Source organism: Cibotium barometz, chromosome 52, assembly GCF_041138505.1.
Source record: "Cibotium barometz isolate CiBa-2024 chromosome 52, ASM4113850v1, whole genome shotgun sequence".
NCBI lineage: Eukaryota > Viridiplantae > Streptophyta > Polypodiopsida > Cyatheales > Cibotiaceae > Cibotium > Cibotium barometz.
In genome coordinates this window covers 12,882,107-12,898,719 of record NC_141097.1, presented here as the reverse complement: position 1 = coordinate 12,898,719, position 16,613 = coordinate 12,882,107, and the positions used below count along the sequence as shown (strand labels likewise).

At 46.2% G+C, this 16,613-nt stretch overlaps 2 protein-coding genes across 3 annotated transcripts in view; one reads left to right on the top strand and one right to left on the bottom strand.

Moving 5' to 3' along the window:
• Positions 1–4,328: 4,328 nt before the first annotated feature.
• Positions 4,329–16,613, bottom strand: part of LOC147608819 (lysophospholipid acyltransferase LPEAT2-like) — a 93,609-nt gene continuing 81,324 nt past the window's right edge. For both annotated transcript variants that reach the window (XM_086788833.1, XM_086788834.1), the window contains exons 13-15: positions 5,128–5,175; positions 4,821–5,024; positions 4,329–4,733 (exon numbers count right to left, since the gene is read on the bottom strand). In XM_086788833.1, the coding sequence (XP_086644959.1) occupies positions 4,896–5,024; positions 5,128–5,175 (177 nt within the window). In that variant the 3' untranslated portion in view covers positions 4,329–4,733; positions 4,821–4,895. The remainder of the gene's footprint in view (positions 4,734–4,820; positions 5,025–5,127; positions 5,176–16,613) is intronic.
• Positions 7,926–9,760, top strand: LOC147608820 (uncharacterized). The gene is made up of 2 exons (XM_086788277.1): positions 7,926–8,815; positions 8,939–9,760. Exons 1-2 carry the CDS (start codon positions 7,926–7,928, stop codon positions 9,666–9,668), a joined length of 1,620 nt encoding a protein of 539 aa, XP_086644403.1. The 3' UTR covers positions 9,669–9,760.

The following is a 16,613-nucleotide window of genomic DNA, read 5'->3' as shown; positions in this document are numbered from 1 at the left end:
TCGCATAGGAGATGCTCACGTGTTGTGCAGCATTCCTAGTCATACCATTGTTCTAGGGCATGGTGTTGGTGGGGGGTCTAGCGGTAGATCAGCTAGTAGATGGAAATGCGACTATGGCAGAGGTGTGTAAGATTGTGGTGAGTTGAGAGGTGAGTTCAACCAGTGGGAGATTTGGCTCTACATATGTTAGATGTCGATAGAGATGGCCGGAGTAAGTCGAGTCGCCATCGTGGTTGAAGTGAATCTGGGTGTAGTGGGAGATGGGCGGTGATGGTGGTGAAGATGGTCGGGAAAAGTTGAGCGTGAAGGAGAGAGAGGCATGGTCCGCTCTAAGGGGGCATGTGGGAATGGTGAAGGTATGTATGATGTGGCTAAACCGGAGATCCCATCAGGTAATCCACTGTACTCGAGCCTCCGCTATGTGGGAAGCATGTGAGAGCTTTGGAAGAAGGTCAACGGGACATCCCATTAAAGATGGCTAAGCCATGTGTGGTCCCCAGCACGAGGAACTCTCCTTGATGCTATAATGTCCCCTTTGTCTTGTGATGCTCGATGAATGCCAATCTCCTCCAAATCGATCCCGTGCATGATCGCTCATCTTGGTCATATACAAATGCTGCTTGCTCCAAATCCTGGCCTTGAAGTCCCCTAAAAGTAGAACTTCGCCCAAGGGTGAGAACTCAATGATGTATGCATGGAGGGGATAAATTGCTCTCCCTCCTCTAGAATAGCATTTAATGACTTCCTAGGTGGGAAGTAACATGCTACAATTATCAAAGGAGATCTCCAGTACCATTGGAGTGAAGCAAGGATGCCCATTGTCTCCCACTCTCTTTGGCCTCTACATCAATGAGATTTCAGCCTTCATTGAGGGGGACGAGGTGTATCACTAGCAAGCATCCTTGTTTCCATCCTACTTCATGCTAATGACGTCGTGCTTATTGCAAATTTCCAGGGGCATCTTGACACATTACACGACTTTTGTGCATAGTAGGATCTCACAGTAAACTTTGGGAAAACCAAGACTATGGTCTTCAACACATCCCCTCTTTTCACATCTCGATCGAGTTTCACCTACATGGGCAGCCAAGTGGAGATTGCACACTCATTTGTGTACTTGGGAGTCACTTTTACACAACCGATCTTCTTGATTAGCCATGCTGTAGAGGCTAGGATAATGCGAGGGTATGCTTCTCTTGATCTCATGCTTCCAAGCCCATTTCCAAGAGCCGAGGACCAAGATGTGGCTATTTGACACCTTGGTCACTCCGCCGTTGATGTATGGAGCACCCTTTTCAGCACCTAATCTTACACCAGCCAAATGGCCAAAGATAGAGAGGCCTCAGGTCATGATGCTCTCATATGATACACAGCAAACCATCGATCCCACATGATATTATCTTGGCATAGTTTGCTGCAACACCCACAATAGAGGCACTCTTCCAAACAGTCACATACATTCACACGATCAGTGCCATGGCTCCCTGGAGACTCCCGAGGCTTGCCCTCCAGTCCTCCCAGCAAATAGCAACAGATGGGCACGAGTCATGGTATAGCCAAGCATGCACCTGGTTCACGAGGTAGGGACTTAGGATGGATCACCTCCCCCCACTCCAGTATGACCCGAACTCCCCATTCATCAAGCTCTCTCAGGATGACAAGAACCGAGTGATCAAATATGATTTATTGAGACTATACATACAGGATACCTAGATCACAACACATGAGCCACTCTCAACAAATGGCAGTACTACATGGATACTTCCATGAGACTTACAAAGGATGGTTTCATACCGAGGGCCATATATCTTGACATATACATGTCACATGCCATGTGGATTGCAGTGGGCCAATTGCGGTTGTCCTACCTGAAAGACAAGGAGAACCATGCAGATACCTTGTGAGGAGAGGATATGCACTATGTGCCAGTAGGAGGTCAAGTCAAAGGAGCACTTCATATGCAGGTGCACCATATATTATGAGATTCGAGGGAGGTTCCACTGTCTCTTCAAAGAGGGATTTGGACCCTTATCCAGGATCATGGATTACCCAGATCAGGGATGCATGGGCCTCTTCCTACTAGAGCTTCGTCGCCACAGAGACTCACTATTTAGGGAGTCGAGAGACCCCATGGGAGACATCCATCCCAGCCCTAGGCGACCATCACTCAACTCTTCCGACCACGAGAGGACGCCCAACCAGCCATGGATGACATACCCACAGCCTCATCAAGACATATTCTGGAGTTCCCGACCCCCCACCAGAACCCCCTCTAGTGTGACTCTAGAACAAGCCACGGCACTACAGCGAGCCCGCCGTCCCAGACTCCCCGGACCTTGCTAGCAACACAGACAATAGCCCCATCTTGAGGAGATCTTAGAGAGGCACAAAGCCACCTTCCCATGCCTGGCGGATCAGCACAGCCATCTACAGGCTAGCCCCATGCTCCATATCCTTGATGGCCACCTCCCCCTACCGGGGGGCTAGCTCCATAGGTTGTATGATGATGATGGTTCCAATTTGTATCATATGGCTCGGATTTGACATTCCCAACTCATAGCTCTAGTCTTTGTTTTCTTTTGTACCATGATGAGATTACATGGACACTATTGTATCACTTTTAGTCTCATATACCCACTGGGTCTTTTGAAGACGTTTAATGTAACTATGCTAGAGAAATAGTGCCACCAGGCGCATTTTCAGGAACCCCGGATGAAAGGGTGGCTATTTGACACATTAGTCACACCGGCACTGATGTATGGAGCAACGGTATGGGCACCAGGACTTGCTACCCATTGGTGGACACAGATAGAGAGACCACAGGCCCTCATGATGGCACGCATGATACGCAACAAACCGTCAGTACCTCATGACATTATCCGAGCAGAGTTTGATGTGCCTCCTATGATGGTAGAGGCCATATTCCAGACTATATGCCTGCTAGATAGATTCAGAGAGATGCCACACAGGACAAATTGTCATGCAGAGCTTTCGAGGCATCTAGACATTTGGCTGAGGGAGGAGACAGAGGATCGTGGTATGCACAAGTCACACATTGGTTCTCACAGCATGGCCTAGACATGGATCATCCACCACCATTCCAGTATGACTGGGATGCACCACATATCCGTCTCTCTCAAAGTGAGAGGAACAGAGTATTGAGACAGGACCTATGGCAGCTCTATACACGGGAGACATGGATATCACCTACACAGCCTCTTCTACCAAAGATGCTATACTATAGAGATCACTTCATGAGTATCACTAATGATGGATTTATAGAGAGGCCTAGATACATGGAGGGCTTTTTACCACATGGCTCCTGAGTAGCTATTGGTCAGCTTAGAGTCTCATCACATCGATTGGAGATCGAGACTGGCAGAGCAGCACGGATCCCCCGAGAGGAGAGGGTATGCAGACTGTGCAGAGAGGAGGTGGAGAGTGAGGAGCATTATGTATGCAGATGCAGAGCATATACAGCCATCAGAGAGAGAGATCCCATTTTATTCAAAGAGCCACATTCCCTACGCCAGATCTTTGAGGCAACAGACCAACGCATACTAAGGAGATTCACTCTAGACATACAGCGTCACAGAGACATCATTACAGGCTCAGACAGCTCCAGAGGGGGGACGACAGACAGATTACTACATTTTTTCACAGATCCAGCCCACCCCCAGCCCCTACACAGCAGAGAATTACTCTCCAGAGAGCAAAGACACTCAGAGCCCGCACGAGCCAGAGGACACCTGGCTTTCGGACACCACGCCTATACCAGAGAGAGATGACAAAGATCAGAGCTCAGTTTCACAGAGAGGGTGCGGAACGACTGGCTCGCTTCAGAGCAGACCCAAGCATGTTCTTCAGGGAGCTGTGAACACCCCCTTCATTGATGTATACCATTCTATACCCCCAGTATGGTATAGGATGGAGCTAGGTAGGTTGCATATCATGATTGTATACTCCATGCATATAGCTTTGCATTCTCCTAGTTCACCTCCCCCACTCATTGTACTTGTTGCACACCCAGATTCAGCTTTTTTAGTTCAGTACTTTTTCATTTTGTTGGGATGATACCCCACACAGGTACACTGATTTGTCTCATAGGCTTTCGGTCTTTTGGAAGATGTTAATAAAATCTTTCTTTCTTTCTTTCATTCTTTGTGCTATCACTTCCTCCTCTGGTGAATTGTCAAGTTGGATTTGCGGGTTTCCTTTCCACACTTTGCAAAGTGTGAGCATACAAGAAATCTATCACAATGTGGCTTTTGCAATGAAATAGTGCGAAGCTTAAAGTCATGGGATTGTGCAAGGTGAAAAGCATGCTTGAACCACGAGAATTCGCCAGCTATGGGCAAAGATTATCTTTACTTGTGAAGGTTAGCATTGGTAAGAAGTGATTAAAATGATTAGAGTCTTCAACCAAGCTTTGTATTAGGTTGAGACTCAAATCTTAAATAGGAGAAAAGCTCTCAATAAACCACAGCTCAGCATCATACACCTTTGTACGAATTGAATGGTACAATCGTAAGCACCGTTGTCGACAATCCAGAAACCTCGTGTAATAAACAAAAATTCATCTCATTACAATTTTGTGAGTGTGTTGGAGTACACCGACTGTTGCTGAAGCAAAACAGTAGGAGACCACAGAAAAATCTTTAGGCTGTGCTCTCACACCATCGTCCTTCAGACTTCGATAAATCTGATCCCATGTTTCTAACAGTTCCAAAATCCTGTAAAAGATAGAATATCTCAAAATCTCATCTTGAAATCATCTAACCAAGGATGCAATACATATATTGTTATGTACTGATAAGTACCTGCTTTGGAGATACAATATGGTACAGCTTACACTCATGGTGGAGAGGAAAACACGAAACAGGTCCATCACCAGCTTACACTCCACATGGAGGAGGGAGGAAAACACCAAGCAGCTCTGGATACTTCTCCAAGAAAATTCTGAAATCGTCCCAGTTCACCACTCCATCTCCATCCATGTCTAGTTTCTTCCCCATTTTTTGCACCTACTCAGCAATTTCTCACCATATGACTGACATTGTGAAGAGAAACAAATGTTTCATAGGCAAAATCATAGAATTAATATTTGTCTGTATACACCAAATCTACCTGCAACGGGGTGATGTCTGGAAAAACCAACCGTAAACTCCGTTCCACCTGCCACAACATCTTGGCTCATGAGAAACATTGTTTCATCAATTCAAAGCAAGCAAGCTGCAAATAGGCACGTCTCACTCAAGGCATACAAAAGTGTTAAGAAAATACAGCTTGTGCGTTAACACAAATAGTACCATCTTCACAAGGCACAACTTACAAGTGAATAATAGATGGAGAATAAACTTGAATTACTGTTGCAAACAAACGATTACATATGTTGGCAACTGCTTTCTACCCATGTCCTGCTGAAAGAAAAGACAGCTTCGATGGAGTCCTTGAAAGACACTGAGACAGAGGTTGTATGCGCTGTGTAGCAAGGGCACACATACAATGAAGGTAGATAGATTCATATTTGATACGATGGATGGCATGTCATAGGGTAGGTCAGCCTGTGTCGGCAACCCTGTGTGAACCCAACTGACAACATCACACAACTCATGTAATATTAGACTAATCACAAAACCTCGCGCAGCTTTCACACCCATCCAAAATTATCTCGACACCATTCGGGCCTTGCAACCCCATGACAGTGTATCTGGAAGATCTCCCTCTATCCTTAATGTGGTCTCAGCTATGGGAATATCAACCCACACTAGATGCCAAACCTATGTAAGAAATCTCTTAAACCATCTAGCCACACTCGCATCAAGATCTACTGGGCGTCCACGTTGCTGAAAGAAAAAGCGACCTCTCCTCATAAAGGGGGCCTCTTACAAAATAGAGGTATCCCCATGTAGTAAAAGTGCTAAGGGTCCAAACATTTCACAAGGTCCACATGTGGGTGAAATGCTTCTTCAGTCAACGTAGAGTCGATGAAGATGTCGTTTGAGAAGATATCTTACAAGAGCCTTAGTGAAGCTATCAGCATAATTTTCCACAGTTGAGCAGTAGACCATCTCAAACTCTCCATCCATGATCAGCTCACACACAAAGTGATACTGAATCTCAATGTGCATTGTGGGAGCATAAAACACACAGGCGTTTGCAATCACCATGCAACTTGGTTGTTGCATTGCAGCTCTCTTGGACTGCTCCCATGTCCCACGAATTTCTCCTAAATTACACTACTTCACGTGAGGAAAAGCATGCCACTTTGTACTCGGGTACATTAGATGAAAGACCCAGCTTAGGTTTTTTTTTTTTTAACAAAGAAAGATCCTTCTATTAGTTATGAAGAAAAACCAGCCACGCGGCCGAATACAATGTTGGAATATGTGCAATTGTGTGTTTGTGTATCCATGTGTGTGTGTGTGTGTGTGTGTGTGTGTGTGTGTGTGTGAACATCCATAAAAAGGGTGTACACACTCATTTATATGGTTGTGTATTTATGTGTATGTGAACCACCTCTTATGAGTGGATAAGTGTGCATTTAATCAGGTTCAAAGGGTTTGGTATGTGGACAGGCCTATATAGAGAAAGGCTTGTACTTCATATTATGTATCAATCAAATCAAATCCATTTCAGTCATGTTCCTATCTCACTGTCACTCTCTCCAATGCAATAACCATGGATTTCATCTTTGAGCCTCCATAGTTGCTGTAAACCCTACCCTGATTACGCCTGTGCCAAGAGTGGTATCAGAGCCACTCTCCTAGGTTCTAGGCATAGCAGCTATAAAACGCGTATTTTATAAAAAATACTCGACGGGACATTTTTTTGGATAAAAAACGTCCTTTTGAAAAAAAACGTGAGGTTTTTTTTTATTAAAAAATTTGCCAGGCTAACGTTTAACGTTATGCCTGGGCTTTTTTGTGATCCGCGTGCGCTCTGGTGCGCTCTGGTGCTTCCCGAACCTGCACGCCCAAGTTCACGTTCGCTTCCTCGCTGCCGCCCCCCTTTCTCCAGTACGGTACCCGGTACGTCTCTCTCTCTCTCTCTCTCTCTCTCTCTCTCTCTCTCTCTCATTCATTCATCTCCGCTCGTAGGGGGCCGTTCACCCCTGCTCGCCGCTCCCCCCTCTGTTGCTTCATTCGCTGTTCGCTGTGCTGGCCGCTGGTACGGCGCAGTGTACTCTCGCACCCACCCTTGCTCCCATTTCCCCCAGCCACCCTTGCTCAGGCCCCCAAGGCAGCAACATAACTCTCTCTCTCTCTCTCTCTCTCTCTCTCTCTCTCTCTCGTCTCAATACATATTACATACTATCTACACACACACTCACACATGCATACTTATTACTACCTACAGGCTACGCAGGCAACCGCACTCGTGTGAGACACAACATGGGGAGAAAGAAATTAGCAGTATGGGATGAAGTGATCGAGAACAAGGCCGACAAAAATTGGCGGTGCAAGCATTGCAACATTGTCTACACCGGCAGTTCACCACGTGTTAGAGCTCACCTTCTCCACATTACTGGCCAGGGAGTTGATGTGTGTCCCAGCGACATTCCCGATGATGTCATTCAGAAATTGGGTGAAGATCCAAGTGTTGTTCGTGCCAGAAAGAGAGCCCGAGTTGAGGTTCAAGGTACGGCACCTTCCATCATAGATTCCTCCCAGACTTCACCACAACAAGATGTTCCCGCATCATCAGTTGCCGGTTCTTCTCGAGCTCTAGCCTCTTTTCATCCACATAGCGGTGGTGCACATCCATCTTTCACCCCAAGCCCTCCACCTCCAAATGTGCCAAAGAAGTCTCTTCAACAAAGTTGAGCCAAAATCAAGCATGAGAATGCAAGACGAAGAGTTCGGCAATACTTCTTCGAGTGCAATGTGCCCTTTGACCATGCTCGCAAGCCGGCTTTTCTGCACATGCTTAGTGCGGTGGCGGATGCGGGGCCCACATTCAAGCCTCCATCATATGAGGTTCTTCGCACCAAAGAATTGAAGGCAGAGGTCATGGACATTGAGAAGGAGCTAGCACCAATACGGGCGGCATGGGCAAGGTATGGGTGTACTATTATGTGTGACGGGTGGTCGGACACCAAACGCCGCCCTCTCTTAAATATAATTGTCTCTTGTTGTCTCGGCACCATGTTCTTGACTGTCATAGATGGCTCTGGGGAGGCACATACAGCTGAATTTATCTATGGGCATCTAAAGGCAGCAATAGAACAAGTGGGAAGCGAGAACGTGGTTGCGGTAGTCACAGATAATGCATCCAATTGCAAGGCTGCCGGCGCACTAGTGGAGAGAGACTATCCACAAATCAGTTGGGTTCCTTGTGCTTCGCATTCGATTGATCTTCTAATTGAAGATGTGGGAGCCATACCATGGGTGGCGGATGTGGTGAAGAAGGCTGAGTTTATGGTAAACTATGTGACAAGAAAGCAACGAGCTCTTGGTATCTATCGGGCAAATTGTGAGACGGAGCTCGCAAAGCCTTCAAGTACCCGCTTTGCCTACCTCTTCATTGTCCTCCAAAAATTGGTAAAATGTCGACGTGGTTTGCGACGTATGATTACGGATGACAGATGGATTTCATGGGATGGTAGCCGCACCGAAAAGGGCAAAAGATTTGAGGATCTCATCTATGAGGCAGTCTTTTGGCATGATGCGGAGTGCATTGTAGCATTCATGGAGCCATTGATCGCAGCACTACGCCTTAGCGACTCGGAGGGATGCACCATGGGCCTCATCTACGAGTTCATGGAGAAGGTGGGCACGGCCTTCAATGCAAGCAACCTCTTTGATGATAATAGGTATGCTACTTGCAAGTTGTAGGATGTAAGTCGTTCTTTGCTTTTGACTCTTGAGTCTTTTTTCTTATAATGTATTCTAGATTCTAATTTATTGTCTTTTGTTCTAAACTTCTATGTCAAAAGGATGGATGAAATCAAGGAGATATGGCAAACACGATGGGATTGGTTTCATCGTCCAATTCATGCTGTTAGCCACATCTTGCATCCACTTTGGAGACAAGATGCTCAGAGACATGATCGCGAGCTAAATGTGGGATGGAGAGAGTACACCACCAAAGTGGAGAGAGACCCAATAACGCAAGATCTTCTCGAGACCCAGCTTCTTCGGTTTCGCGACATGCATGATGTTGATTTTGGCTCACCACGAGCTAGTCTTCGAGATGCCCAGCTTAAACCTGTCAGTTGGTGGGAGAAGTATGGTGGTGACTGTGCCGAGCTACAGCGCATTGCTATGAGGGTTCTCTCACAAGATTGCTCCTCCGGCGCTTGTGAGAGAAATTGGAGCTTGTTTGCGGCCATACACACAAAGAAAAGAAATTGCTTGTTGCCTGCACAATTAAAGCGTCTTGTCTTTGTCAATTCCAATCTGAAGCTTCTTCGAAAGAGGGAAAAAATGAAAGCAATCAATGAGATTAATCCCGACACTTTCAAGGTTGAGATTCGCATGGAGGAGCTAGTGCACCCTCGTGACGAAGAAGATGAAGTGTGGGCTTTCCTTGCAGCAGAGAGAGCCTCTTTTGCACATCAGACTCGCACGAGGACCGGCACCATAGGCAGGGGCAGAGGCAGGGATAGAGGCAGAGGCAGGGGCAGAGGCAGGGGCCTTGAGACAGAGGCAGGGACAGAGGCATAGGCATGGGCAGAGGCAGAGCCCGAGCCAGAGGGAGAGGCCAGCATTAGTGATTGGAGTGTTAGTGAGGAGGATGAGCATGACCGTGACCATGGTGGGGATGATTCTAGCTCAGAGTCCGAGTCTTGACTCTGATGAATGACTCATGAGTCACATTTTGTATGCCACATTCCAGTATCTACAGACTAGTGGCTCATTTTTATGTATGACATATGTTCATTGTTATTATGTTGCGGGCCACTTGCGGCTTCGTCCTTATTTATGTTAGGATTCAGGATTCAAGATTCCCATTTTGTGATTTTAGATTCATGAGTAATCAGTACATTTCATGATTATCTTGTATTCTCTAATCTCTTTAAGCATGATAATTATTCATAACTCAAGTCTCTTCTTGTCTTTCAAAATTAAAGTTTAAAGTTTAAACGTTCATAAGTTCATAAGTTATAACTCCAGTCTTGAGTCTTAAAGTTCAACACTTCAAGTTTCAACTTGTAACATGTATGTGACATGTCTCGACCAAATGTAATTAAACTAGTGTTTTTTATTTTTAAAAAAACGGCGTTTTTTATTTTGGCCCCGTGAAAAAGACGTATAATACGCGTATTATACTTTGCCGTATTATACGTCCCGTCCCGTACCTGGCTGCTATGGTTCTAGGGTTTTGTCATTTAGGTTTTTCTGCATTTCCATCTAAAGCAGAGACGAGCGACCAACAATTTTTGGCTCTGTGACGGCAGGGAAGGTCTACATTTTCTTGATTGCCAAAATTGTGGTGTTGTTGCGTCTCTGTTTTGTGAGCCAGAGTGGCTGCCCCTCGCCCATTTTTGTTCTCACCCATGTAAACCCTTGGTCAACTGGCACAACCATCTTTACGACCAGACCCGGCGCCACTAGTGCACCCAGTCCACCTGGACAGCACAGCCTTCACCCGTTTCTCTGTCTCCATATGGTCATAGCTCTGCTCCACCTACTGCCTGTCTCATCCATCATGGCATGCCTAGTGCTGCTCTGCACTGCTACACCTACACAAGTCCGAACCTGCTTCTCCAGCTGTCCACGACCGCAGTGCTGCTTCTCCACCCGACCGAACCTGCTTCTCCAGCTGTCCATGACCGCGCTGCTGCTCTCGCTGTTGAACCACACGATCTCTATCCACCTGCCTCCTTTAAGCCTTAATACTAAGGCTTTTAAGAGGGCATTCACATGGAGATAAAAATGGAAGTGATTGTACATAGATATGTGGAATTTTTCACAACAGTTTTTATGGCCATAATTGTTATCATCATGGGAATCTTCATCAGCGTGAGCTTCACCAAGTCATCAAGCTTATCATCATCATCATACACATGTGGATTCCAAGCGATGATTGCTTGTTGGAAACACCGCCGTAAAAAGATGGCTACATCTTCATCGACATTGGCAATTGGCATAATATTTCCATCGCTTTGATTTTGTGGGATCATTTATGATGGAGGAGGAGAAACTCTCCCAAGTTTTATATGTGTTTGTTTGTTATATTTTATGTACCGCCTTGATTTATAAAAGGCAATGTCATGTTCTTTTGTGTGTTGTTATTATTGTTGTGATGTGGTTGTGACCTAATTCCCGTGTTGTGACTACCCCCAAGTAGCACCTCTGCAGGCATGAGAAACTAGGACATGAACCCAAGATTTATCCTGGCAATAGCAAGAGAGATAGCCCTTGAGGGGGGTTTGTTGGAAGAAGGTCTTGTCTATGTGTGTTGTGTTATGAGTGTATACCCTATTCCTTCTTTGTTCCTTCCCTTGGGCACCACCTACTAGCATGAGAAACTAGGCTATCGACCTAAGATTAATCCTTGACTAGAGTGTGGGAATCAAGGTATTGCCTATGTGCATGTATGTGTGCCCCAACTCACAATTGAGGGGGGTGTTGGAATATGTGCAATTGTGTGTTTGTGTATCCATAAAAAGGGTGTACACACTCATTTATATGGTTGAGTATTTATGTGTATGTGAACCACCTCTTATGAGTAGATAAGTGTGCATTTAATCAGGTTCAAAGGGTTTGGTATGTGGAAAGGCCTATACAGAGAAAGGCTTGTACTTCATATTATGTATCAATCAAATCAAATCCATTTCAGTCATGTTCCTATCTCACTGTCACTCTCTCCAATGCAATAACCATGGCTTTCATCTTTGAGCCTCCATAGTTGCTATAAACCCTAACCCTAATTAGGCCTGTATCAACATACCACACTACCATAAAGCAATCCCAAATATACATATGAGATAAGGAAGGGGAGCTCCCTCTTCGGCTGGCCGCTCTCAGGCTACAACTGGAAGTGGAGAGAAAAGCCACACTAGAGGCCAGAAACTCCACAGTTCTCCTTGGATAGGAAGGGTCTGGGGGTCCAGGCACAGAGAGTCTCACGCCGGTGCTGCATGCACTCCGAATCACCAGTCAAGCACTCAAAATGGCCCCACAGGGTGTGTATGAGATCCACCCAAATGGAACAGATAACCTCAGCTGAGGGAGGGGGGGGGGGGGGGGATCAGGTCGTCAATGGCCTCGCTGCATCGGGCTCGCCAGATGTGCCAAGCAGCTATGTTACTGATGATCTCCCATTGCGAGCTACTGTGTGACTCTGGAGTCTAGGGGCATATCGGAACTTCCACTACAGTCGTCTGTCTCACAGAGATGTGCATGTGGGTAAGACTCAATGCAAGGCCTCGGCCATTATCCTCATAAGTAAGGCCTCGCCCATGTGGCCACAGCTAGGCTTCAATGGGCTAAGAGCCAAAGAAAGAAGGGGGGATACTGGGCTAAGGCCACTTCCTCCCCTTCCGGCCCACCATGTGGACCAGTGTTGCCAGGCATTTCTGAAACGGCAGGTATGAAACGGGTTTCATACGTTTTGAAACGTTTCATAAAAGGTAAGAAACGGGTACAAAAAGGTTTCATACAAAATAGAAAAAGCATGTATATTTTTAACTTGAAATATACAAAAGAAAAAACAGTTGACATAACTTATAAGAGACCACATTGAATTCATTTCAATAAAAACAAAATACATGTAAGATGTGATATCACAAATCACGAGGGGGATATCCTCGAGGGGGATACCTAGCTACATGGCCTTCCAAGCCTTTAGGCTATCATAGATTTCTTGTGGCACATGCTTACATGGCCCGACGCCAAAACCCTTTGTTTGTGACAAATGTGCCTTCAGCCTGGTGACACTGCCAAGGTGACTATCAACACAAAAGTTGCATTTCCACTTTCCGGAGCCCGAGCCACCATATTTAGACCCAAAGGTGACATTGTTCCAAAGAGAATCACCTGTTTGAGGCATCCTACAAGGAGGGGATAAATGCAGATTGTTGGCCCTGCAAGTGCGACACATAACATAAAGTGATCTCATGTTATGATTCATGATTTTAACTATCATCTTGGCCAACAATAGAGCAAGGGGAAGAGAAGGTAGATAGCCTTAGGCCTCAATAGAGCAAGGGGAGGAAGATATGCCATAAATATTGATGGAAGAGAAAAAAACGTGTTGCTTTGAGAGTTGTGCAGAGAAAACCAACATAAAGCAAAAACATGACATTACCCCTTTAGAAGACCTCCTCAAGGCCCAGGGACACCAAGGAGCAGGCGGGCTGACACGGGCATTGATTCGATGGCAAGCTGGCACACACAACGGCGAAAAAGTACAGGCGACTGGGAAACGCGCACAGAAAAGGTACGAAACGATTCAATGCGATAGGTTGTAGGGTATTAAAATATTCATGATGAATAAAAAACGCGTTTCATACAAGACGAAACATTTCGTACGTTTCAAACCTGTACGAAGCACGCTTCTATGCAACATTGATGTTGACCCGCTAAGGAGGGGAGGGAGGGCATCACCGATCTGCCCCACTAAGACGCTATCACAGGAGGCTGCCCGGTCCGACCTCATGAGTGTTGATGGGGTGGCCATGTGAATCACCAAAAACCACCAGGGAAACTCCGGTGCAGATGAAAGAGGCCATCCATGGGATGTCAGGGGATCCTCGAGGGGGAGAAGCCAATCCGGTGGAATGGCAGAGTCGATGTCACGGATCATAGTGGAGCTCCTCTCAACGTGCCTAGACGATCCTTTTGTGTTGGCTCCAAGAGTCAACAATGGCTCAGCCAAGTGCCCAAAGTTTGAGCCGCCCCCCCCCCCCCCCCCCCCCCCCCACCCCGCGGGCGGCAGAGCTGGCCCCATGAGAGGTGTGATCGGGTACCGATCAAGTGCCCTGAGGGAAGGAGGAAATGAGGATTCCAAGCCAAGGGATGTCTCTCTCTCTCTCTCTCTCTCTCTCTCTCTCTCTCTCTCTCTTCCTAAGAGGTGGGGGGAACCTGGATGAGGGCGAGGCGGAGAAGTTGCCAGGTGTGGAAAAGGCTCACTACAACCGTGAATCCCCAGTGTCCAAGGGCCTCCGCGGGTAGCAAGGCGCGAGGAAATGCAGCTGATTAAGAAATCCATCCAGCACTCCTCCCCGAGCTGCAGTCCTCGCACAATCAGCTTGCCCAAAAGGGCCATGCTTTGGGTCATGGCATCTATCAAGTCCAGGCCTCCTTGAGCCCGAGGCTCAATCAATAAGCACCAGGCAACCTTTGCTCAAGCTGCGCGACCGTCTCAAACGCTGCACCTGCCCAATGCAAGAACAATGGAAGGCCTAGCATGAAGTGATGTACCACATGGTAGCCATAAGAACCTGGTTTGCTACCACCACTCGCCTTGCAAGTGATAAACCAGCACATCTCCAAACTAGTTGGCTCCTATACTTTCATTATCTCACCCATCAAGGCCATATTGACAATGTGAGAGCGGAAGCCATCTTCTGCTCCTCTTTTCTCTTGGATCTGGGAACAGTTCCGGGCTCTTCTATGATTGCCCATGGAGCTTTTCCATCCAAGAGCCGCTTCATCCATTTACACCAGACTTGGGTTTCATCATCAAAGATTGGGACCAAACGTAAGTTCTATAGAGAACATTTTTTGAGACTCAAGGACATGCAGATCCACATGTCACATGCTATGCACATCGTGATTGATCAGCTCAAAGTTTCCTCCCACTGCCTCCATGTAAAGCCTTGGAGATCTGAGAATATCCCACCAAAAGAGTGGATATGCAAAGTATGCACCATAGGGGAGGTAGAGAGAGGAGAAGATATGCAAAGAATGCACCATAGGGGAGGTAAAGGACAAGGCCCACTATATGTTCTTATGCCCAACGCATTATGAGATAAGGGGGAGATTTCAGTGCCTCTTTCTAGAGGGGTTCAAGCCATTGGCACAGGTGATGAACCTCAAAACATTTCTTGTGACTATGCAGGTGAGGCACTGTCTCTGTAGGATGAGAGCACCACCTACAAGAAGCCATGGCAATGCGCCTTCGTATCAAAAGAGATCCCATTGAGAATACCCCAACCAGGCATCTCCACAGAAACAATCGTTGCTTGAGGGGCAATCCACTCTTCCAAATTCTTTTCAATGCAGCTTTCCACCAAGCAAGAGATTTTTACATACGCCAAAGACGATTTGCATGATCCTCAATCCATGGAGGTGGTAAGAGAAATCTATAAGCCTTGGCCACAGACAAATTGGCAAAAGGCAGAGGAGTATATCCTAGAAGTTGTCTATCAAAACACCGATCTTGAAGTCTCTCTATTTCCTCAACAACGGGACTGGCTGAAACAGTTGCATCATTTCTGAAACCAAGGTAAGAGCAGAAGATAGAACTGGACGTATGCGATAATTATTCACTGTACTATACGCAATCGCACATGTAGAGGCCATGTAGACAATTTCCAATATTCTATTTTAGAGTGCAATTTGGCCATCACCCATTGAGTCTCATCTTTCAAGGACAACTCCCAACCAATGGAATAACCAAGATGCCTAGCTATCTCTTTAGGTGGGAGGATCTGACCGGGCCACAAAAATTGATGCCAATCATAATCTTTCAAAGGAAGCAACTTTGATTTTTGAAAACTTGCATGTAATCCTGCAGCCAAACCATAGAGGGATAGTGCTTTCATGAGAGTCTTCACATCAACCTCTGTATTCTTGGGAAAAAAGAAAGAGTCATCAGCATATGCATGCACCACAAATTGCATACCATCAGCCATGGAGAGACCATGTAGTTGCCCATCTCGTGTCAATTTGTCCATGTAAATGAGCATTGGGTGAGTCGCAATGGCATACAAAAGTGCACTAAGCGGACATCCCTGCCAAACAAATTTCTCGAGATACCATGAGACTGAAAGTTCTCCACCCAAAATGCATTTAATCAATCCCTCTTGATAAAGTCAAAAGATGACATTTTTCATTCTACGCCTAAACCCCATTATGTCCATAAACTGGGCTATGAAGTCCCAGTGTACCGTATCAAAGGCCTGGGCCATGTCCACCTGCATGATGAGAACATCCTGCTCCCTATACTTGGCATATTCAATACCAATACATACATTTGCTATATTGTCACTAATTTGTCTTCAAGAGACAAATCCATACTTCACAGGATGCAGCCCTGCATGTAGGACATGTTTTATTCTATTAACCAGCATCTTGATGACCAATTTATATATGACTCGCATCAGAGAGATTGGACGCCAATCCGATATGGCTTCACATAGCTGTTTTTTGGGCAGTAATTTCAGCAAGCCTTCTTTCCATGAGCATGGCAACTGTCCAACATTCCAATAGTGATTCACCATAAGCAAAATTGCCGGCCTCAAAATATCCCAAAACATCTGAAAGAACTCCACAGTCAAGCCATCCCAACCTGGAGACTTCCATTTCCCTAAACCTTTCAAAGCATCGTCCAATTCTACATCCGCGAAGGGCTCATCCATATTGTTAGCCTCTTGGCCATAGTGGCACCCAGTTCACGCACTGCGGCAGAGGTACAATGCCGTACGGTCATTACAGTGG